Here is a 24,258-nt window from a genome sequence, read left to right as displayed (position 1 = left end):
AAATGCAGCAGAAGAAAGCAGTAATTGGATTTGGATTAAAAGGAAAGACAACAACTGGGCTGCAAGAGGGTATGGAACTGAGGGGGGTGTATCTGGGACGCCAAGTAGCACTGTTGAACCCTCTGGAGACGTCGTGGACTTATCAACGAAACATCAAAGAAGGATGGTGCCCACCTGATGACCCCGATGAAGTACCTACCCTCCTTGTCACCACTCCAAGCCTACTGCCAACACTGAGAATGCCAAGTTATCACAGGGATTGAAACATCAAGTCCTATTAGCTCTACTAATCTACTATCGAGGCAAACAGGATGTGATACACAACTAATCGAATCTTGGAGAGACAACAGACTGCAGATGATGGATTCATGCTGGAAATGAGATTCATAGTCAAATCTTACTTCTCTTGTAGACTTTTTTTTGCCCAACTTATATAATATTAATATACTAATTAATACCATATTTGTTATCAATGAATATTCTTGGATGAGATACAAAGATGCTTTGCAGGAATAAGAAAAAAGTTCTTAAGAACCAAAATTAGGATAAATATTATCTTGAGTTTAGAAGAACCAGAGAAATATGGATGTGGAGGAACCTCATTTAAAGCTAGAGCATTATATAACATTTAAGGTATAAGGCATAGCAATGTTTAATGAATGTAGAAGATAAAACATAACATTAAAGGTGTAATATCGCATAAAGAAGGTTACAATGAATTATAAAGAGATTTTGATCAGTTAGGGAGATGGACTGAGGAATGGCAAATGTTTTTGAATTTAGGTAAGTGTGAGGAGATGCGTTTTGGAGAATATCAGGTTAGGACTTAAACAGTGAATGGCAGGGCACACCTGGATGTTGTGGAACAGAAGAATCTTGGAGTACAAGTGTAGGGTCACAAATAGATAGGGTAGTGAAAAATGTGTCTTCTTAGCATGTCAATCACACATCGCGTTTTGGAGTAGGGACATTATATTGCAGTTCTGCAAGTCTGGTGAGGTCAGACTTGGGAGTATTATATACTGTTTTGGTCATCCCATTATAGGGAAGACATTGTCAAGCTGAAAGGGTGCAGATGAGATTCAAGAGAATGCTGACTGGACTAGTGGGCCTGCGTTACAGAGAGTAGTTAGCCACACTGGATCCTTATTCTTTGGATCACAGAAGAATGTGAGGTGACCACAGAAGTTCATAAAATGATGATGGGTCTGGATACAGTGGGCAGTCACAGTCTTTTCTCCAGGACTGAGGAGTCAGAAACTTGAGAGCACTGATAAAAGATAAAAGGGGAGGGATTTAAAAGAGACCGAGAGGTAACTTCCTTACACAGAGCATAGTGAGTACTTAGAAGGAACTGTCAAAGGAAGTGGTCAAAGTGGGTACAACTACAACATTTAAGAGGCATTTGAATAGGTACATGGAAGGGAAGGGAGGGGCTTGGAGGATTATGGGTTGAACATGGGCAGTTGGGACTAACTAGTAAAATGCTGTGTTTGGCATGGCCTAAGGGCCTGTTGCTATGCTGTATTACCATGTGACTATGCTTCTACATAACATTCTTAGAGGGCTACCTGAAATTAAGAAGCCACAGGTCACAGTTTTAGGAATAAAGTCAACCACTTAGAACAGCAATGAAGAAAAAATACCTTTGGAATTGTCATCTGAAAAGAGATATGATTAATAGATATGTTAATATTAGATTTGTAGGTGGTGTTGTGGACAGTGGGAAAGTTTGTCTAAGGCTGCAGATCAGATGGAACGTAAGGTGGAGTGTAGGCAGATGGAATTTAAACCAGTACAATATAATACACTTTGGGCGAGTCAAGTAGGGTTAAGACACATACAGTAAGTGGTAAGGCACTAAGGAATGTTGATGAACAAGGTGACCTTAGGGTTCAAATTCATAGTTCTCAAAGAATGGCACACAGATATGTAGGTTTATTTAAAAAAACTATAGAGCATGTTTGCCTTAATAGTTAGAGGCAACAAATAGCAAAGTTAGGACTTTTGTTGGAATTTCACACAACACTGATTAGACCACTTGAGTACTGTGTGCAGTTCTGCTCCCTGCACTATAGGATGAGGCTGTGTTGGAAAGAGTGCAGAGGAGACTCACCAGGATGATGCCTGGATCTGAGGACCTAAACTATGGGGAGATTGAATAGACTAGGCTTGTTTCCCCTGGAATAAAGGAGACTGAGGGGTGATTTTCTCTAGAGAAGTATACAATTATAAGAGACATAGACAGGGTAGTTACTCAGAGTATTTTCCCCACAGTTGAGTTATCAAATATCAGAGGACACAAGTTTAAGTTGAGAGGAAGAAATCTACAGGACATTTGAGAGGAATTCTTTCTCTCCCCCAAACCCAAACTCACAGTGGTTGTTATCTAGAACTTGCTGCCACAGGAGGTGGCAGAGTTAGATACGATCATTACGTTTAAGATACTGTACATTTAGACATCTAAAGTGGGGAAATTGGATTAGTGTAGATGAGGATGTGGCTGAAACACCCATTTCTGTGCTGTAGAATTCTATGACATTTGGAGAGTGTTCGCAAGGCTTCCAGACATGCTTTGTGGCTTATAAATATTTGTAGTATAGTCTCTGTCATAAAACAGGAAACTTAGCACCCAATTTGCATTCAAAATTATCTGCTTCATGATACTGGCTTAGGACATCACGGATTCTTTGTTTCTCGTAAGACAAGATCGTAAGACATAGGAGCAGAGTTAAGCCATTTGGTCCATTGAATGTGCTCCACCTTTCCATCCTGGCTGATCTATTATCCCTCTCAATACCACTCTCCTGCCTTTTCACTGTAACCTTTGATGTCCTGACAAATCAAGAACCTAGAACCTCCGTTTTAAATATACCCAATGATTTGGCCTCCAGAGCCATCTGTGGTAATGAATTCTACATATTCACCATGCACTGGCTAAAGAAATTCCTCCTTATCTTAATATAGAAACACCTACAGCACAATACTGGCCCACAATGCTGTGCCGAACATGTACTTCAGAAATTACCTCCGGTTACCCAGAGCCCTCTATTTATCCAAGCTTCATGTACAATCTGAGCAGCTTCTTAAAAGACCCTATTGTGTCTTTTTTATCTCTGTTATGGGATCTGATACAGCCAATTGAGGTAGCAGAGAAGGTCTCCCTTAGTTTAACATTTGATTTGGAATACATCACTCTCAGGGAAGCAGTAATAATAATTCCTTAGCAAGGCACTGGAAAGACACTCCACCTTTTCGTGCTCAGTTCTCTGGAGTAGGATTTGAACTCCCAACCTTTAATTTGTGATTGAAGGGTCTTGGCTGTTTATTCCCCTCCATAGATGCTGCCTGACCTGTTGAGTTTCTCCAACACTTTGTGTGTTGCTCAAGATTTCCAGCATCTACAGAATCTTGTTTATTTTTGGATTTTAAAATACAGCATTTAGAAGATGAACCACAGTTAAATCAGAGATCAGAAACATATTAAAGTTTGCACCTGGATGCTGCTGGACAGCCGGTTAATCTTTTTCCTCAGTTCCTCATTCTCTTTCTCCAACTCTGCTTTTTCTGTTTGCAGCTTGTTTAGAACTCGTTGCTTTTTGTGAAGCTCTCCATTTAAAGAATCTATTTCAGCCGCTGTGGCTGCCTCCTTATTTTTGCACGATTTCACGTTCTCTTTGGTTGCTGCAAGTTGTTCAGTTAGTTCTTCTACATGAACCTAGAAATGGTATAAAGCACCAGTCAGTAATTTAAGTTCAAGGTAAGCTAGTTGGGAGCAGCCAAACCAATATGCAGCTGGAAACAAAAGCATTGACGGCACTTGGTAAATTGGTTTATTATTGTCACAGTGGTCCAGTGAAAAGCATGGCATCCATACAAATCATTTCATTACAACAATGCATTGAGGTAGTACCAGGGAGAGCAATCAGGTGTCACAGTAGTGTAGCAGTTAGCCTGACACTATTACAACTCAGGGCACTGGAGTTCAATTCTGGCATTGTCTGAGAAGTTTGTATGTCCTTCCCCGACTGCGTGGGTTTCCTCTAGGTGCTCCAGTTTCTTTCCACAATCTGAAGACGTACTGGTTAATTGGTCATTAAAAATTGTCCTGTGATTAGGCTAGGGTTAAACAGTGGATTGCTGGGCGGTGGGGCTCGAAAGGCCAGAAAGGCCTGTTCTGCACTATATCTCTAATTAAAATAAATAACAGAATACAAAATAAAGTGTTACAGGTACAGAAGTGCAGGCAGACAACAAGGTGCATAGCAAGGTAGACTGTGAGGTCAAGAGTCCATCTTAGCATACTAGGGGACCAGTCAATAGCTTTATTACAGTGGGTAGCAGCTGTCCCAAGCCTTGTGGTACATGCTCTCAGGATTTTGTATCTTCCACCTGATGGGTGAAGGGAAAAGAGAGAATGCCTGAGGTGCTGATTGGGGTCCTTCATTATGCTGGCTACTTTACTGAGGCAGCAAGGTCTAGTCAGAGTCTATGGAGCAGAGGCTGTTTTCCATGATGCGCTGAGCTTTATTCATAACTCTCAGCAGTTTTTGCAGTCTTTGGCACAGCAACTGCCTTAACAAGCCATGATGCATTCGGATAGGATGCTTTCTATGGTGCATTGAAAAAAATTGATGAGGACCAAAAGATACATGCCAAATTTCTTCAGCCTCTTGAATAAGTTGCGGCGTTGGTGAGCTGTCTTGACTGTGGTATCTCTGTGACTGGACCACGATAGGCTATTGGTGATGTTCACTCTTAACATAAAGCTCTCAACCTTAACACTATTGATGTAGACAGGAGTACTGTCCCCACCCCTCTTTTTGAAGTCAATGATCAGCTCTTTTGTTTTGCTGACATTGAGGGAAAGTTTATTCTGTCAGAGATATTCTTGTACACAATCTAACAAATGTGGAAATAGTCAATATCTGCAAGTTACTAATTGAGGGTGGACTTTCATTAGAAGAAATAAGTGATGAACAGCACTTAGGAGTGAACAAACTAAAATAGAAAAGGAAGAATACTTACGCACCCTAGAAGAGAAAAGCTATAGTCTATACTTGAGAGGAAAGAAGGAGGTGGCTAAGTGCAAGAGAAGTCAAAATGAGATCATAAGAAATGAAATGGGAGAAATGGAAATGAGAGGGAGAGAGAGAGAGAGAGGAGGGAGAGAGAGGGAGGGGGAGAGGGAGAGAGAGGGAGGGGGAGAGAGAGAGGGAGAGGGGGAGAGAAAGAGGGAGAGAGTGACAGTAAGTAATGGGAAAGATATTATACAAAACTCACATTCAATGTTAACAAGACCGAGAAACTTATTTGGACTTCAGAAAGGGAAGTTGGGAGAACACGCATCTTGGAGATTCTATCCTGGGCCCAACACACTGATGCAATCTTTAACAAAAGACGCCACCGGCTCTAATTCATTAGGAGTTTGAGATTTCGTATGTCGAAGATTTTCACAAATTTCTATATGCTATATGTACAGTAGAGAGCACTCTGATTGGTTGCATCACAGTCTGGTATGGAGGCCCCAGTAGATGGGATGGCAAGAGGATGTTCAGGGTTTAGACACAATCAACATGAGCACAACCTTCTCACCATCAAGTAAATTTAAAGAGGCAGTGACTCAAGAAGATCAAAGTTCTAAGTAAAATTATCAAAGTGCATATATGTCACCATATACAACCCCGAGATTCATTTTCTTGCAGACATGTTCAATGAATCCAAAAACCATAAGAGTTAATGAAAAATTGACTAACAGTGAAGAGTGTACAAAAGATAAGCTATGCAAATACAAAAGAAAAAAGGAAATAATAATAACAATAACAAATAAGCAATAAACATTGAGAACATGAGATTAAAAGATCCTTGAAAGTGAGTCCATCGGTTGTGGGAACAGTTCAGTGATGGGGCAAGTGAAGTTGAATGAGGTTTATCTCCTCTGGTGTAGAGCCTGATGGTTGAGAGTTAATAGCTGCTCCTGAACCTGGTGGTGTGAGTACTGAGGTTCCTGTATCTTCATCTCGATGGCAGTAGCGAGAAGAGAGCATGACCTGGGTGGTGTGAGTCCTGGATGATGGATGCTGCTTTCCTGCGACAATGCTCCACGTAGATGTGCTCAAGGGTGGGGAGGGCTTTACCTGTGGTGGACTGGACCATACCCACTACTTTTGGTAGGATTTTCCATTCAAGGTCATGAAGGACTCTTTGCGACATACCCGCTTTCTCTTTATCACCATTGGGTTGAGATACAGGAGCCAAGACCCAAACTGAACTATTCAGAAACAGCGTTATCCTCTCTGCTATCAGATTTCTGAATGGTCTATGAATGCTTGTTATTACTTTTTTTTTGCACCAATTATTTATTGTTCTAATTTATAATAATTTGATATCTTTGCTTTGTACTGCTGCAAAACAACAAATTTCATGACATACATGACATGACATTCATGGTACAAAAACAGATCAATGGGTCCTCAACTCAGGAGCCCCCCAGGACAATGTCTTGAACCCCCTCCTCTACTCCCTACACACCCATGACTGTGTTGCCACACACAGCTCCAATACGCTGATCTAATTAGCAGATGACACAACATTGATAGGCCTTATTTCCACCAATGAGTCAGCCTACAGAGGCAAAGTCAATGCCCTGACACAGTGGTCCCAAGAAAACAACCTCTCCTTCAGTTGAAAAAATGAAGGAGTTGATCGTGGATTACAGGAGGAATGGATACAGGCTAGCCCCTATTGACATCAAAGGGACTATAGTTGAGAGGGTGAGTAATTTCAAGTTCCATGGTATACACATCACTGGAGATCTCACCTGGACTGTACATACCAGCTCTGTGGTAAAAAAGGAGCACAACAGTGCCTCTTTTACCTCAGACTGCTGAAGAAGTTTGGCATGAGTCCCCAAATCCTCAGGACCTTTTACAGGGGCACTATTGAATTGAATTGACCTTATTTCTTACATCCTTCACATATATGACATAAGTCTTTACGTTACATCTCCATCTAAATGTGCAATCATAGTAATTTATAATAAACAGAACAGTCAATGTAATATAGAGCACACTCACATCAACATGAGTTCATCAGTCTGATGGCCTGGTGGAAGAAGCTGTCCCAAAGTCTGTTGGTCCTAGCTTTTATGCTGCGGTACTGCTTCCTGGATGATAGCAGCTGGAATAGATTGGGGTTGGGATGGCTTGGGTCCCGAATGATTCTACGGGCTTTTTTTTTTAAAACACACGTCCTTGTAAATGTCCTGAACCCTGGGAAGTTCACAACTACAGATGTGCTGGGCTGTCCGCATGACTCTCTGCAGAGTCCTGCGATAAAAGGAGGTACAGTTCCCATACCAGGCAGTGATGCAGCCAATAAGGATGCTCTCAATTGTGCCCCTGTAGAAAGTTCTTAGGATTTGGGGGCCCACACCAAACTTCATCAACCGTCTGAGGTGAAGTAGGCGCTGTTGTGCCTTTTTCATCACACAGCTGGTGTGTACAGGCCACGTAAGGTCCTCGGTGATGTGGATGCCGAGGAACTTGAATGTATTTACCCTCTCAGCCCAGATCTATTGATGTCAATAGGGGTTGGTCTGTCTCCATTCCTCCTGTAATCCACAACCAACTCCTTTGTTTTTGCGACATTGAGGGAGAGGTTGTTTTCTTGACACCACTGTGTCAGAACTTCCCTCTATTAAGGACATTTACTGGAGCGGGTAGTAAAAAGGGACTGGATGATCAGCAGGGACTCCAGCCACCCCAACCACAAACTGTTTCAGCTGCTTCTGTCTGGCAAACAGTACCACAGCATTAAGGCCAGGACCAACTGGCTATGTGACAGCTTCTTTCACCGGGCCATCAGATTCATCAATATACATTGATCTGATTGCATATCTGACTGTACATACATGGATACAAAACAATTATGTATACAATCATAGTGTTTGGGCAATATCCTCCCACATTTCCCTTTCCTTATTGCTTGTACATGGCGATGGGACGCAACATAAAGATTTTTACTCCCTCATGTTGTGAGACAGCTGTAAGAGATAAAATTCTAAATTCTAGATTAGTCCAAATTACTGTTGTCCCTTCTTGCATCCCCTACTCTACCAATCTATCCCTTATTCAACCCCACAGAACTAACTTTGAAGAAGCATTTATCCACCTTCTCTCAAAATGATCTATTTTTTCACCTCAACAATACCTTGTGATTGCAAGATATAAAAATCTTAGTACCTACTTGGTTAAGGTGTATTCTTCTGAAATTTTGTTCCTTATATTTTTTTGAGACATTCTTACATCTGTTATCTCTAAGTTTGCCCCCCCCATCCTCCCTCGAAAAAAATATTTTCTCTATCAGTCCAAATGCAGTTCTACTGACCTGCAAGTTAATTTCGCAGATCATTTACTGATTTAGATTTGTGTAGACATGTCAAAATGGAAGCAGGAAAACTGGTCCAAAAGATCAGTCCCTAGGATCACAAATGCCTAGAAGAAGATAAAGACAGGTCTATGTTAAGGTCCACAGTGACTCCAATCTATGCACAGGTCGACCTTTCCTTCTCTTCTTCACTGCCTGCTGGCTAGATCAGGAATATTTTGAGTGAGGGAAAACTTAATGTTTCACTTGTGCTTGTGCAGATTTTTTACTCACTCCGAAAAGGCAACCTATATGTACCGGACACTCTTGCAGCCTCGTCAATACCTGGGCTACTGGCTGTTTTTATTGGGAAATGGCTATGCAAGCAAGCAAAGGTTTAATGTTCTAAGCAAACACAAAAATCTAAACACTTGCAAATTAGAACAGGTTTATTGCTGCAGTTTGTGGAAAAAGAGACAAAATGAAAAGGAGTACAGATTAACATGATGAACAGAGATCTTGGCTTTATTTATTAATGGCTTACCCTCAGTTCTTTAGTATGCTTGTCAACAATCTGCTGAACATTAAGCTGTCCCTCTTTTTGTGAGGCCTGGTATATAATTTGTTGTTCTGCATGAGAGGTCATCTCTGCTCGAAGGTCCAATAGTGCTTTGCTTAGAGCCTGTAAGGTAGAGAATGGGAATCAGAAAAAATTACTAGATGCCTTTAAAGCCTAAGTTCTATAACTGCCTCATACAAAGGCAGTGGCAGTAGCAGGTCAAATTGTGACAGGTTCTAGTTGTAAAAGATTTCCACAATTATTAACAGCCAACTTCCTTTACAAAAACAGTACCATCCATCATTAAGGACCCCCATCACCCAAGATATGTCCTGTTCTCATTGCTACCATCAGAGAGGAGGTACAGGAGCCTGATGACAATGTTCAATGTTTTAGGAACTGCTTCTTCTCCTCCGTTAACAGATTTCTGAATGGTCAATGAACCCACGTATATTAGCTCAATATTTTTTTCCTTATTGTAATTTATATTTAAATGGTTCTTATTGTAATTTAGAGTTTTTTTAAAACTACTATGTATTGCAATGTACTGCTGGCACAAAACAAGTTTCTTGACTTATGCCAGTGATATTAAACCTGATTCTGATTCTGAACTTGTAAATCAGTAATTATTCAACAGTACAAAATAATTTGGTGCCTAGTACATTTGTGATTGTTCTCCACGGTAATAGCAGATGTTTAATATAGTCTGTCCAAAGAAAGCAGATGTGTGTGGTGAGGGAAAATTACATGAGTGGTTGACAGCGCAAGGCAAAGCAAGAAATTACATCAATTTGGCCTATTTTCAGGATTGGGGTTCGATTTCCATCACTCTAAAGAATCTCAACATTCTCCCTATGACTGCCTGGGTTTCCTCTGGATGCTCTGCTTTTTTTTCTCCCATATTCTAAAGACGTGGGTTAGGATTAGTAAATTGTGGGTATACTACGTTGGTGCTGGAAGCTTGGTGACACTTGCAGACTGCTCCAGCATATTCCCCGATGCAAATGATGCATTTCACTGCACATGTGACAAATGAAACTAATCTTTATCTTTCTTTTTCATTGGAATTTCACCCCATAGCAAAGCAGTTTGTTAAAGCACAAGATTCTATAGATGTTACTGTCAACCAGGTAACACAATTACAAAATGCAGGCAATTGAGACCAAGCCAATACTGTGCTCAACCATATTTTCTAACACCTACCTTTTGCTGTTTCTCTTTCAAGGCAAGTTGACCTTTTAGCCTTTCCACCAAGTTCTTCATAGTGGTGGTGGGTGCTCTTGTATTAGCCTGTTTCTGGGCTTCCAGCTCAGTTTGCAAGTACTGCACCTCCTTTGCCATCTCCAAATTGCTGCTCCTCAGTTGATTGGCTTCATTGTGGAGCTCCTTCAGCTCAGCAGCATGCTTCTCTTCAAGCCTTGAAATAAGACATTAAAATAATGTTTGATAGTCCAGTGTTTGACTACACTCCAAACACAAGAGATTCTGTAGTTACTGGAAATCTGATTGCATTCTATTTAGAAAGCCTCTGTCATCAGATTCCCGAATAGTCCATGAACCCGTAAACACTACATAGTTATTTTTTTAAGTTGCATTATTGATTTTTTTGTATTGTACTGCTGCACAAAATAACAAATTTCATGTAATCTGAGTGTGATAACAAATCTGATTCTGATTCCAGACTATGGCACGTTTAGAGATTACCATGAGAACATAGGAAATAATCAATATGTATTTGGAGCCAAGTATTACAGGGAGAAGGCAGGAATATGTGATTGAGATGGAAAATAAATTGGCCATGATCGAATGGTGGAGTAGACTCGATAGGCCAAATGGCCTAATTCTGTTCATATGCTATTTGGGCTGTACCTTCCAAATATCTGGACCTGACTTGCATTACCTTACTTACCCTTTTCCATTTTTCTAATTATGATTTATAATTAAAATTTTTATTATATTTACTTCGATTTGTACTTCAGGGAGCGCGAAGCGCAGAAACAAATATCACTGTGATGATTGTACGCTCTAGTATCAATAGTTTGGTGACAATAAAGTATAAAGTATGTCAGCAAACTATAAAATGGCAAAAGTGTGCCAAGAACTTACCTTGCTTTCTCAGTCTCGCTTTCCCTCATTTTCAGCTCTGTAATATCTTTCTGTTTCTCTAGTTCAGTGGTTGCTGCTTTCAATTTGTCCACAAGTGTCGACAGCGAGTGATCCTGCTCAGCCACTGTGTGTTCCAGTTCTGCCAGGTGGACTAGATGCTTGGATGTCACAACAGGGATAGCCGGTTTCTTCATCAGCTCCTGTTTCAACAACATGTTACTGCTTCAGTACTTACAGGCCCAAATCTCCATGCTGCACTGTTTGCAGGGTGCCTATCCAGAACAGTATACATACTTCCCTCCAAAGCTGATGGCCGCCTGAATTAGCAATGCTTTTGCTTTGTGTTGCAATACCCAAGATCTCAACATTCCTTTTCTGCTTAGAATTAGGGTATTTTCATCGATTTGATTAATCACTGGTGTGGTCAGATAGTTTTGTACTGCAAGTTCTTCCAATGTCAAGTTTCAGAGTTTTAGAGATGTAGGTAAATATCATTACATAAAACACGACTGACAGCATAGGCCCATGATGTTGTGCCAACCTTTTAAACTACTCTAAGGTCAATCTAGCCCTTCCCTCCTGTATTACCCTCCACTTTTCTATCATCCATGTGCCTATCTCAGAGTTTCTTAAATGGCCCTCATGATCCTGCTTTTGCCACCAGCACTGGTAAAGCATTCCACGCACTTAACAATCTCCCAATTGTTCCTGATCAGAAGAGGAATGATCATAGAGGGACAGTTGCTGAGGACAACCTTCAGCATCCATGCTGAGGCTGCCATTTCAACCTCTGTAACCAGTCACTACAAACAGCACAAGGTGTATATTCATAGCTTAAATAAGCTAGTTTTTCATCATGTCTCTGAATATTTTGTGTAGGATTTGGTGTCAAAATTTCTTTTTGTGACGCTCCCATGAAACACCACAGCATGTTTTACTATTTTAAAGATGTCACATCAATATAATCTATTGCTAATTCTGCTTTTTTAAAAAATGCAACTGAAAACTGAGTAGGTTTTTATTTTAAGAAAAGCTCATTAATTCTCAGCAGAATGAACCATAAAACTAAATTAGCCTCACAATAAAAATACATTAATTTGTTTTTAAGTTAAGAAACAAGTAACAAAATTATTGATTGATTTTTAACCTAAGGTTCTCAAATAATTAAAGTTTGAACAATTAACAATGAGCTTTAGAATATTTACTGCTGACATTCTTTTCATATTCAGAGAACTTCATATCAAATGATATTATTCACTCATTTCCTTTTGGGTGCCAAAGAAATCTAGACAATATCCCATTAAGTTGCTGACAAAATGAAATGAAATGAGCAAGTTAAAAAAAAACTAACCACTGCAGCTTCTTTAAATTTATTTAAGGATGCATCTGCATATGAATCCAATTTAAGATGCAAAGCTTTAAGATCTTCTTCATGTTTCTTTGCAAATTCTTCTTGGTCCTGTTAAATATAAAATAAAAACATACGTGTTGGATTCTTGATTGATTTCTAACCCAAGGCTCTCAAATAATTAAAGTTTGAACAAGCAAGACCGAGTTTTTGAAATAAAGTGCTTCCTGACATTCCTTTCATATCTATCAAGGAACTTTACATCAAATATTATTCACCCATTTCCTTTTTCTTTGCCAAAGAAATCCAGACAATATACCATTCTCTCCCCACCACAGTTCAGAGAACAGTGCAACCCAGTGGACTATGACGTTGAGTCAAATTAATTAAACTAGCTATGAAATGCTTAAAACTAATTACTTCTGTCTACACAATGTCCATATCCCTCCATTCTCTTTACATTGTGGTTATCTAACAGCCTTTCATTGTATTTGCCTCCACCAGGCCTCCTGGCAGTACATTCCATACTCCTAGCACTCTGTAAAAACAGAACTTGCTCCACACATCTCCTTTGAACTTTACACCTCACATCTTAAATATACTCCCTCTCATATTAACCCTGGGAAAAAAGATACTGGCTGCCTCTCACAATTTTATAAACTTCTGTCAGGTCTTTTCCCCAGCCTCCAACTTATCAAATCATTTGAATCAAGTTCTGCCTCAAATATTTACCTCCCTTTCCCTTAAAAAAGATGCAATAATCTCTTTTTTATTTGCTCTCAGTTAGAATGTATTCTGTGATCTGCCTAAAGGAAGTATTATTAATGATGAGTACTTCAAAATTAATGGCTCTTTCTCACTATCTCACAACCAGAGGAAACAGCCTTCCTTCTTCATTCATATCTAGTATGTCAGTGTCATTTATCCCTAACTGTCTTTGAGAAGCTGGCAATTTGTTACCTTCCTGAATCACTGTGGTGTGCAGCCGAACACAAGGAGATTAACCTATGGGGAGAAACTAAGTTTGCCTGGGACTATACTCGATGGAATGCAGAAGAATGAGAGGCATTTTATAGAAACTTATAAAATTTCCCTGATAAGAAATTTTATAAGATAAGAAAGAGGCAGGAAAACTGTTTCCTCTGGAGAAAGCTGACAGAGAAGATTGAAGTTCAAAGGTCAATCAGAAGTGTGGATGATGAAGCCTGAGGTCTGAAGGCCCAAAGGCCTGTCCTGGGATTGGACAACTGTCTGTGTAAGAGAGAGTGGTTGGGTAGGAGAAAAGGTGATTGTTTTGCTGTTGTTTTGTTGCTTGTTGTGTTCTGTTAAACAATGTAGGCATGCTATGTTGGCGCTGAAGGTGTTGCCACACACTTCGGGCTGCCCCCACAGCACATTCTTGGGTCGTGTTGGTCGTTAATGCAAGCGGCATATTTCACTGTATGTTTTGATGTATACGTGATAAATAAATGAATCTGAATCTGAAGTGAGACGAGAATTAGAATACACGGCCTCAAGTTCGGGGCAATAGATTTAGATTGGCGATGATGAGAGACTACATTTCCCAGACAGTACTGAATCTCTGAAATACTTTGCCCAGAGAAGCAGTAGAGGCTTTCTTATTAAATACATGTAAGACGCAGATAGATTTTTGCATAGCAGGGGAATTGAGGGTAATTGGAGCAGAGTCTACAACCAGATCAATCATATTCTTATTGAATAGCAGAGTAGGCTCGACAGGCTCAACAGGCCAGACGGCCAACTCCTGTTTCTATTTCTTATGCATGTTGAAAGTGCTCCCACAATGCTGGTGTGTCGGGAGGTTAGTATTTCCTCAAATAATAACAACAACAACTACTATACAAATGCAAACTCCATCTTGCATTACCAAAGTAGATTCACTAACCTGATGAGCTCTGGTCAACAACCGCTGGTACTTTTGTAGGACTTCTTCCTTCTGATCTAACCTGGCCTGCAGGTTTGTTATAGTTTGATGAGCAACTTTCAAGGCCTTTCTGCTTTCCTCCTCATGCTCTGTCTTTGCACTGAGATCAGCAATCATCTTTTCTCGATCAGCTGTGGCAGGCAGGCGCAGTCGCAACTCATTTATAACTTTATCCCTGGACAGCACATTCTGTTCAGCCTTCCACAGTGCTGCTTCCTTCTCTTTAAGTTTCTATGAAGATAAACATGTGTCTGTGATTTCAAAATAATACTATTTAAGATCTGTTAAACAAAGTACAGAATTTCTTCCAGAAATGCATTCCAACAGAATTTCATTCGAGCAGAACATCAATGATGAATAAATTTTATAATTTTTATAGGTTGCAGACCTATTTTAAAATAGTCAAAGTTAAAAAGGCAAAGTAAAGTTTATTACCGAAGTATGCACACACACTATATATATACACATAATTATATATATACACACACACACAATTTATGAAAAACTATACATAAACAAAAGTAACACACACAAAAATGCTGGAGAAACTCAGCATGTCAGACAAAGGAATAAAGAGTCGCCGTTTCGGGCCAAGGTCCTTCATCAGGACTTAACTTGCTGAGTTCTTGCAGCATTTTGTGTGTGCTACCCTGGATTTCCAGCATCTGTAGAATCTCATGTTTGTACATAAACAAAGACTGATAAAAAAAAATGCAGAAAAGAAAATTGCAAATAAAAAAAATTCTGAAAACATGAGTTGTAAAGTCCTTGAAAATAAATCTGTAGGTTGCAGGATCAGTTCAGAGTTAGAAACATAGAAATATGGAAAACCTACAGCACAATACAGGCCCTTGCCCCACAATGCTGTGCCGAACATGTACTTACTGTAGAAATTACCTAGGGTTACCCACAGCCCTCTATTTTTCTAAGCTCCATGTACTAAAGCTGTGATAAGTGAAGTTATCTGCATAACACTATTTTACAATTATACTGATTTATTCATAATTTCTTCTATTACATAAATTCTAATCCATCTCATAATTTAGTTTGTTTTGTCTATTCCTTCCCATTCTGTTTCAAACTGAACTGATGCATGTAATATGCAGGTGTATGTCAGAACTTCTGTGGAAGTGGGAGGGAAGGCCATGATTTGATATACAATGTACATCGTCTATGTGAAGCTTCACAGATGACAGTTCATTAACAATTTACATTTCTCTCACAGAAATACTGCAGAATGAATTTGCCAAAAACAAGTTGTGTGATAATGTTAAATTTGATCTATAAGTATTTTACTCTCATTGTGCTTATATTTTTGGTCAACTGTTGGTTTCATTATCACCCATATACACCTTCCCCTAAATCAGGGGTGTCAAACTCATTTTAGGTCACGGGCCGGATTGAGCAAAATACAGCTTCATGCGGGCCGGATCAGTCGGACGCGTGCGAACGCAGCTTTCGTTGCCTCCGTTTTTTCAGCCTGCTCTCATGTGTCTCAGTCTCTGCTATAACTACAAAGTGTTTCACTTTACAAATTCCGTTTCTTATTAAGAAGACTGCTGAATAAACACTAAAAACCCTGAAAACCTGGTACCTGAATAAACTCAGCATTAGCCATATCATACGCCATAGGCGCTTCGATTACTGGGGCCAGCTTTAATAGTAATTAGATATTATCTTGCGGGCCGGATTTGGCCCGCGGGCCTTGAGTTTGACATAAATGCCCTAAATCATTACTTCAGACATCCTGCGATAGACCACTCAAAATAACATTTTTTTTAAGGGCCAAGCAAGCATGGTAGCTTAGCAGTTAGCACATTGCTTTACTGTGCCAGCAATTACTGACTGGGGTTCAGTTCCTGCTACTGCCTGTAAGGAGTTTGTATATTCTCCCTGTAATTGTGTGAGTTTCCTTTGAATGCTCTGGTTTCCTCGCACAATTCAGAAATTTCATACGGTTAGGGCTAGTGAGTTGTGGCATGCGGTGTTGCCGCTGGAAGAATGGCATAGCATGCGAACACCAACCCCACTGCAAACACTACATTTCACTGTATGCTTTGGTGTTTCAATATACATGTCACAAATAAAGCTAATGTTATCCTATAGAACCACAGGTATATGGTAACCATAACCAGATTCTTTCACTTCTAAAGCAATGTCCTGTACCCTGCCTTAATCTTGACAATCTTAATTTTTTTCAGATTTTCTTTTCAAGCTTCCCTCATCAACTCACATGCACCAAGCAACATGAGAAAAAGCTTATTTAATTCCAACACTTACATCCTATATTAGGTTAAAGACCATACACCAATCACCTGCTGTTATTCACCTCTTCTACAATCTAAAAGTCAAAATATTTTTTGTCTGTAAACATTTTTGCATACTTGCCAAGGTAAGCTATGTTAATGAGATATTGTCTTTGAATGAGATATCAAGTCAAGACAGTTTCTTATCTTTTTTCTCTGGGATCATGGGATCTTTTCCTATTTTAAAAAACAGGGAAGATTTCCCTAGTATTCTGATCAATACAAACTCCTGAACCAAAGATATTAGAACAGACTTTTTGGCAACTATCACGTTGCCTTTTGTGGCAACTTTCCATGTAGAATTTGACTATCATATTTCCTATTTTGCAACAATTCAGAAATACTATATTACCTGTGTTTGTAATACTTTGAAAGGGGCTTTATAAATATAGTGTTTATTGTTACCTTTGCAAACTCCTTATCCTGACCTTAACATATTTCTTATTCTAGCTTACCATGCATCCTTTCTTGCAATATCCTCCCTTTTTTGTACAGTTTTACTGTGTGGAACTGCACATACAAAGGCACATCTTATCACTCCATGACATAGCACATAATTATTCCAATTTACTTCATGCTATAGTTGCAACCAACTAGTTTTATAAAAGTACAAGAGATTCTGCAGATGCTGGAGATCTTGAGCAACACACACAAAAATGTTAGAGGAACTGCAGCATTTTGTGTAGCTTATAAAAAGATGTTGTATGCTTTATTGACATTTTTATCAAATTAAACTGTCAACTTGAACCCTTTCCTTTACCTCTTCTAGAGTCCTGCAAGTTGCTTGGGTTTCTAGAATCGTGTGTACATGCTCCCTGATTTTTTGTAAAGCCACATTTAGCTGCTCTGGCAGTGGCTTGTTGGGATCTGGGATGGAACCAGTAACTTCCTCAAACTGCAGGAAATGAAGCATATATCATTAGAGTAAAACCTTAAAACTGTTAAATATTACAGTCACATTTTACCACTTTAGTATCTACTAAAGAATAATCATCATCAGAAAATGTTTTTCCAGTAACACACAATGCAGCAGAGTTCTTGTTCAGTTCAATCTCTCGAACATTTTTAAAAAAAAAGACAATGCTAGCTCTCTTGGAGCTGAGCAGAGATTGGCCAATACTACCTGCATTATAAATTTTGAAGGATTTCGAAGAAATAGGAGATTTTAGTAACATTTACAGCAGTGTTGGTTACTGGTGATCACAGGTTTATGAAAATTAGCAAAATAAACTTAAAAACAATACATGGAATGTGGTTAGCAGTTCTGGTTGCCCCATTATGGGAAGGATGTTGAGGCTTTGGAGAGGGTGCAGAACTGGTTTGTTATGATGCTGCCTAGATTAGAGGTATGAGCTACAAGGAGAGGTTGGGCAAACTTGTTTTTTTTCCCCTCTTGAGTAGCGGATGCTTGGGATGGTGATGGAGGCAAATATGATAAGGACATTAAAGAGTCTATTAAACTGGCACATGAATGTGCACGAAATGGAGGGACATTGACTTTGTGCAGGCAGAAGCGATTAGTTTAGTTGGGCATTTGATTATCATTTTAATTAGTTTGGCACAACACTGTAGGTCAAAGGGTCTGTTCCTGTGCTGTAATAATCTATGTTTTATGTTCTAACATGGCAGCTTTTATTGTTTAGTCCTAATTTCTCTTGAAAAGATGGTAGGGAGCAATATCTTTGAACTGCTCCTGTCCCTGTGGCGAATATGCCATTTGGTAAGGAACTCAAAAATTCTGGAAAATCAATTGCCATGGGATACTAGGTTTTTGACCTGCTCATTTAGCCTCCCATCTTTCCACCTAAAATATTGATGGTATGGGAACAAACGAATGGTAATTATGCTGAAGGAAGGACAGACCCACAGACCTTCTCTTACTGGAGGTAGACACTAACATACTTGTGGAGCAATTGTTACTTATCAAGTTCAACATGTGGAGATGTTATAGCATTAAGGAATGTGGAGAATTTCTTTACCTGTGACCTATAAAGAACTACCTGAAACAAAGGTGCAAATACTTTCAGCTTTAATTTTCTAAAGGGATTCAGACGTAAAACAAAATACTTGCAGGGCTGAAGGAAAAAAATGAATGTTACAAGCTGATAACTCTTTCAATGAATCTACATATACAAGCCATCTTATATAGTTATATTTATTGTGTTATTTTTTATTATTATGTTCTTTATTTTATTGTATTTTTGTGTGCTGCATCAGATCAGGAGTAACAATTATTTTGTTCTCCTTTACATTTGTGTACTGGAAATGACATTAAACAATTGTGAATCTTGAATTCTTTCAAAAGGTTCAGAAGCCAGGAATAACGTCTGTAAGAATTTTTGATTCATCCTGCCTAACATAAGTACAAGGTACTTTAAAAAGTTGAATCCCCTCATTTAAGCTGACAGGATTATTTGAAAGCATCATTATGATTTTTTACTTATCATAAGAGTTGCATACATTGTTCATAAAACTAAGATTCACCTTCAGAGCTGCTTTCAATACTTCATTACTTTGATGCTCATACATATCCAGCTGACGCTGTAATTCTAACTCTCTGTGATCCCATGCCAGCAAGCGCTCTTCATGGAACTGTAGGAAGAATAGAGAGTTATATAAACTGAGCTATCAACTTACGGAACAAGCTTCCAAGGGAGATGATGAAGGTGAAAATATTGAATCAGTCAAATGAAATTAGACAGAAGTTTTTTGAATAAATTATTATATGAGAAATGGCAGATGGAGTTCAGCCCCGAAAAGTGTGAAATGATTCATTTTGGAAGGACGAATTTGAAGGCAGAATACAGGGTTCATGGCAGGATTCTTGGCAATGTGGAGGAACAGAGGGTCTTGGGGTCCACGTCCATAAATTCCTTAAAGCTGCCATGCAAGTTGATAGGGTTGTTTATAAGGTGTATGGTATCATTAGTCAGGGGATTGAGTTTCAGAGCTGAGGGGTAATATGGAGCTCTATAAAATGTGGTAACACCACACTTAGAACATTGTGTTTAGTTCTGATTGCCTCTTTTTAGGAAGAATGTGAAAGCTTTAGAGAAGATGCAGAGGAGATTTACTAGGATGCTCCCTGGACTGGAGGGCATGTCTTATGAAGATAGGTTGAGCGAGCTAGGGCTTTTCTCTTTGGAACGAAGGAGGATGAGAGGTGATTTGATAGAGGTCTACAAGATGATAAGGGGATAGAAATGGCTAATACAAGGGGATATAATTTTAAAGATGATTGGAGGAAAGTATAGGGGAGATGTCAGAGGTAACTTCTTTACACAGAGTGCTGGGTGTGCAGAACGCACTGCCAGGGGTTGCGGTACAGGCAGATACATTAGGAGAATTTAAGAAACTCTTAAATGGGCACATGGATGATAGAAAAAAATGGAGGGCTATGTGGAAGGGAAGGGTTAGATTGATATTGAAGTTAGTTATAAGGTCAGCACAACATTGTGGGCTGATGGGCTTGTACAATGCTGTAATGCTCTATGTTCTATCAGTAATTATAACTCAAAGTCAATCTCAAATTGACTTTGAACCAGAGTCCTAAAAACTCTCCATCACTTGATATACTTGCATAATGTATCAGTTTGCTGTAGAATAACTTAACTAGGTTTATTTTAATGATTCATCAACAACACAATTATCTTTATATCATACAACTATTAGGATGGAGCTTGCTCTTTCTTCCATCTCTGAATTCCCACGTTTGTCAAAGACTGATCTACTCACCTTGTTTTGCTGAACTGTCTCTTCCTCCAAATCATTGATGGTGTGCTCCTGCTCAGATATTATATTAGTTAAATATTTTATTTCTTCCTTTTGCTTATTTAGACACCTATTCATTCTAAGGTCTTGGAGACGGAGTTCTTCAATCTTACTGTGCCATTCCGTTACCTAAAAAAAAAGAAAAAAAGAGGAATGAATTCCAAGATTAAAATTAAATACAAAGCCAATAACTAGAAAATATCACCAGAAATGACATGCCTATAAATAGCCAGTTTTTAAGAGTGACACATACAAAATGCTGGAGGAACTCAGAAGGTCAGGCAGCATCTATGGAAATGAATTAACAGTCGATGTTTTGGGCAGAGACCCTTCATTGGGACTGGTAAGTAAAGGAGAAGATGCCACGATAAAAAGACAGGGGGAGGGCAAGGAGGACAAGAAGAAACCTGATAGAAGGGAGTGGACCATGGGAGAAAGGGAAGAATGAGGGGCACCACAGGGAGGTGACCCGAAGGTGAAGAGAGAGTTAAGAGATTAGAGTGGGGAATAGAAGGACACAGAACTGGGAGGGGAAAATCTACCAGAAGGAGAAATCAGTGTTCACGTCATCAGGTTGGAGTCTACCCAGACGGAACATGAAATGTTGCTCCTCCACCCAGAGAGTGGCCTCATTGTGGCAAAAGAGGGGGTCATGGACTGACATGCCGGAATGGGAATGGGGCCACCAGGAAATTTCACTTTTGGCGGATGGATTGGAAGTGCTTGACAAAGCCACCCCCGATCTACATCGGGTTTCACCAATGTAGAGACAGCCGCATTGGGAGCACCAGATACCACAGACAATCCTAACAGATTCATAGGTCTAGTTTCAGGTAAGGTGAGACCAGGTCTGGTTACAGGTCCCAACTAAGGTGTTGCCTTACCTGGAAGGACTGTTTGGGGCACTGAATGGAGGTAAGGGAGGAGGTGAATGGGCAAGTAGAGCATTTCCCTTGCTTGCTGTGACACAGTTTGCTTGTTTGCCAGGTGGGACATTAGTGGGGAACGACAAATGGATTAGGGAATCAGGGAGGGAGCGATCCCTGTGGAAAGCGGAGAGTGGGGAGGGAGCTGAAGTTCCTGTTGAAGATGGCAGAGGTTGCGGAGAATGATGCGTTAGATGCAGAGGCTCATGGTGTGGTAGCTGAGGACAAGAGAACTCTATCACTGTTAAGGCAGCAGGAAGATGAGGTGAGCACGGATATCCAGGAGATGCGTCTGAGGGCAGTATCAATAGTGGAGAAAGGTTACAGTAGACAGGATGGGAAGAAGGATAATTAAGATAGTCATGGGAATAGGTAGGTTTATAAAATATGTCAGTAGAGAGTTTATCTCCGGAGATGGAGATAGAGAGATTGAGAAAGGAAAGAGAGGTGTCAGAAATAGACTAAGTGAATTTAAAGGCAGGGTGGAAGTTGAAGGCAAAGTTGATGAAACTAACAAAGCTCTGCATGAATGCATGAAGCAGCACCAATGCAGTTGTCAATGTAGGAAGAGTTAGAATGCATTCAAAAAGGCAGACATGGCTTGGGACCATGTAGGTGTCTATGGCTACCCCTGGTGTTTGGAGAAAGTGGGAGGAATCAAAGGGAAATTGTTGAAGGTCAGGACCAGTTCTGCCAGACGGAGGAATGTAGTGGTTGAGTCTTTTGTCGGAGAGTTTTAATCCTTCTTGATAGGGAATAGAAGCATATAGAGGGCTTTTTGATGAGGGATAGGAGTGTATAGGGACCTTCTCGATGGGGACCAATTTTTAAATCGAGCTTTAGAATATTGAGTATACTAACAATCACAAATAAGCTTACACTGTTACCTGCCATCTATATAACTGTTATTCAACAGGATTTTAATTGCCTTTTTCAGAGGTAAAGTTCATCCTTCAGATATGATGCTTTTGTCCACATTGTTACCCACCTACCATGGTGTCTTTGTTCAACACCTCCCATCACCATTATGTAGAGAAGCAATGTCATTGCTATCCAAGTTGCTGCAACTATTCCATCTATGTGTAAATCTACAAAGTTATAGGATGCAGAACAAAAATATAGCATGTATGGTGTTAAAATTATTCCTTGTACTGCAAACTTTGCTTCATTCAAATCTACACTTTGTCTGACAGAAATGCATTATTATGGAAGAAAAAATTAGCATAAGCTACTAAAGTGCCAGCGACCCAGCACCAATTCCTGCTGCTGTCTGTGAGTTTGTATGTTCTCCCCATGACCCTGCGGCTTTCCTCCGGGTGCTCTAGTTTCCTTCGACATTCCAAAGATACAAGGGTTAGTAGGTTAATTGGTCACATGGGAGTAACTGGGGGGGCTTGAGCTTGTTGAGCTAGAAGGCGTGTTATTGTACTATATCTCTAAATAAAAAAAGTAAAAATAAATAATATAATGAAGGCTGCATGAGTGATATCTCATTTTAGTAGTGATTGGTAATTCCCTTCTCTGTACAGTATCTTAATATTAGACTGCTGTTAGTAACTTGAGTTATTATTAGATGCTTATTATGAATCATCCTCCATTTCCCAGAGGTAAAATAAATCACTCTTTTATTTAGAGAAACTAAATAAAAGTTGTAGTTATGGGTCTGCATTTCAATGGCCACAATCCACTGGATCAACTTGAAAAGTGTTTGATACAGAACAATGGTAAACCATGCCAATTAGATGTATTGTCTCCAAATCACAAGCTGTTACAATGCAGACATCACTTTCTATGTTCAATTTTTTTAAACTAGCATTTTCCTATTAATGCTGGGATTATTTCTGATCAGATTTCAACATAAACTGTGCTGCTAACAGCAATGAAATAAGAGGTCAGTTGTTCATTTTAAATACTAAAGTGGTAGATGGAATTTAATACAGGTAGGAGGTTTTGCACCTTGGGTGAGCAAATTAGGGTAGGACATACACTGTGAACGGTCGGGCACTGAAAAGTGTGTAGAACAGAAGGATCTGGGAATACGGATTCATAATTCCTTGGAAGTGACATCGCAGGACTAGAGAGAGCTTTTGGAGCACTGCCCTTCATGAATCAAAGTACTGAGTACAGGAATTGAGATGTTATGTTCAAGTTTTATAAGACTTTAGTGAGGAATATTTGGAGTATTGTGTGCAGTTCTGGTCATATATATATATATATATATATATATATATATATATATAGCATAGATATCAATAAGATTGAAAGACTGCAGAGAAAATTGACACGGATGTTGCCATGACTTGAGGACCTGAGTTAATGGAAAAGATTGAATAGGTTATGATTTGATTCCCTAGAACCCAGAAGATTGAGGGAAGATTTTGACAGCAAAGCCTTTGACAAAGTTCCACATGGAAGGTTAGTTAAGAAGGTTCAGTCGTTAGGTATTAATGCTGGAGTAATAAAATGGATTCAACAGTGGCTAGATGGGAGATGCCAGAGAGTAGTGGTGGATAATTGTTTATCGGGATGGAGGCCGGTGACTAGCGGGGTGCCTCAGGGATCTGTTTTGGGCCCAATGTTGTTTGTAATATACATAAATGATCTGGATGATGGGGTGGTAAATTGGATTAGTAAGTATGCCGAAGATACTAAGGTAGGAGGTGTTGTGGATAATGAGGTGGGTTTTCAAAGCTTGCAGGGAGATTTATGCCGGTTAGAAGAATGGGCTGAACGTTGGCAGATGGAGTTTAATGCTGAGAAGTGTGAGGTTCTACATTTTGGCAGGAATAATCCAAATAGCACATACAGGGTAAATGGTAGGGCATTGAGGAATGCAGTGGAACAGAGAGATCTAGGAAAAAAAAGTGCATAGTTCCCTGAAGGTGGGGTCTCATGTAGATAGGGTGGTGAAGAAGGCTTTTGGAACGCTG

General features: G+C 39.6%; 1 protein-coding gene across 3 annotated transcripts in view; it reads right to left on the bottom strand.

Annotated features, from left to right (window-relative positions):
• The window catches only part of cep290 (centrosomal protein 290), a 172,799-nt gene that overhangs the window by 44,133 nt on the left and 104,408 nt on the right, over positions 1–24,258 (bottom strand). For all 3 annotated transcript variants that reach the window (XM_073058859.1, XM_073058860.1, XM_073058861.1), the window contains exons 31-39: positions 20,367–20,531; positions 19,116–19,223; positions 17,392–17,526; positions 14,287–14,556; positions 12,384–12,491; positions 11,033–11,232; positions 10,130–10,343; positions 8,912–9,049; positions 3,497–3,718 (exon numbers count right to left, since the gene is read on the bottom strand). In XM_073058859.1, the coding sequence (XP_072914960.1) occupies positions 3,497–3,718; positions 8,912–9,049; positions 10,130–10,343; positions 11,033–11,232; positions 12,384–12,491; positions 14,287–14,556; positions 17,392–17,526; positions 19,116–19,223; positions 20,367–20,531 (1,560 nt within the window). The remainder of the gene's footprint in view (positions 1–3,496; positions 3,719–8,911; positions 9,050–10,129; positions 10,344–11,032; positions 11,233–12,383; positions 12,492–14,286; positions 14,557–17,391; positions 17,527–19,115; positions 19,224–20,366; positions 20,532–24,258) is intronic.

Source organism: Hemitrygon akajei, chromosome 10 (genome assembly GCF_048418815.1).
Source record: "Hemitrygon akajei chromosome 10, sHemAka1.3, whole genome shotgun sequence".
Lineage (NCBI taxonomy): Eukaryota > Metazoa > Chordata > Chondrichthyes > Myliobatiformes > Dasyatidae > Hemitrygon > Hemitrygon akajei.
Note: the sequence above shows the minus strand (reverse complement) of the source record. Positions and strands in the feature narration are given on the sequence as shown.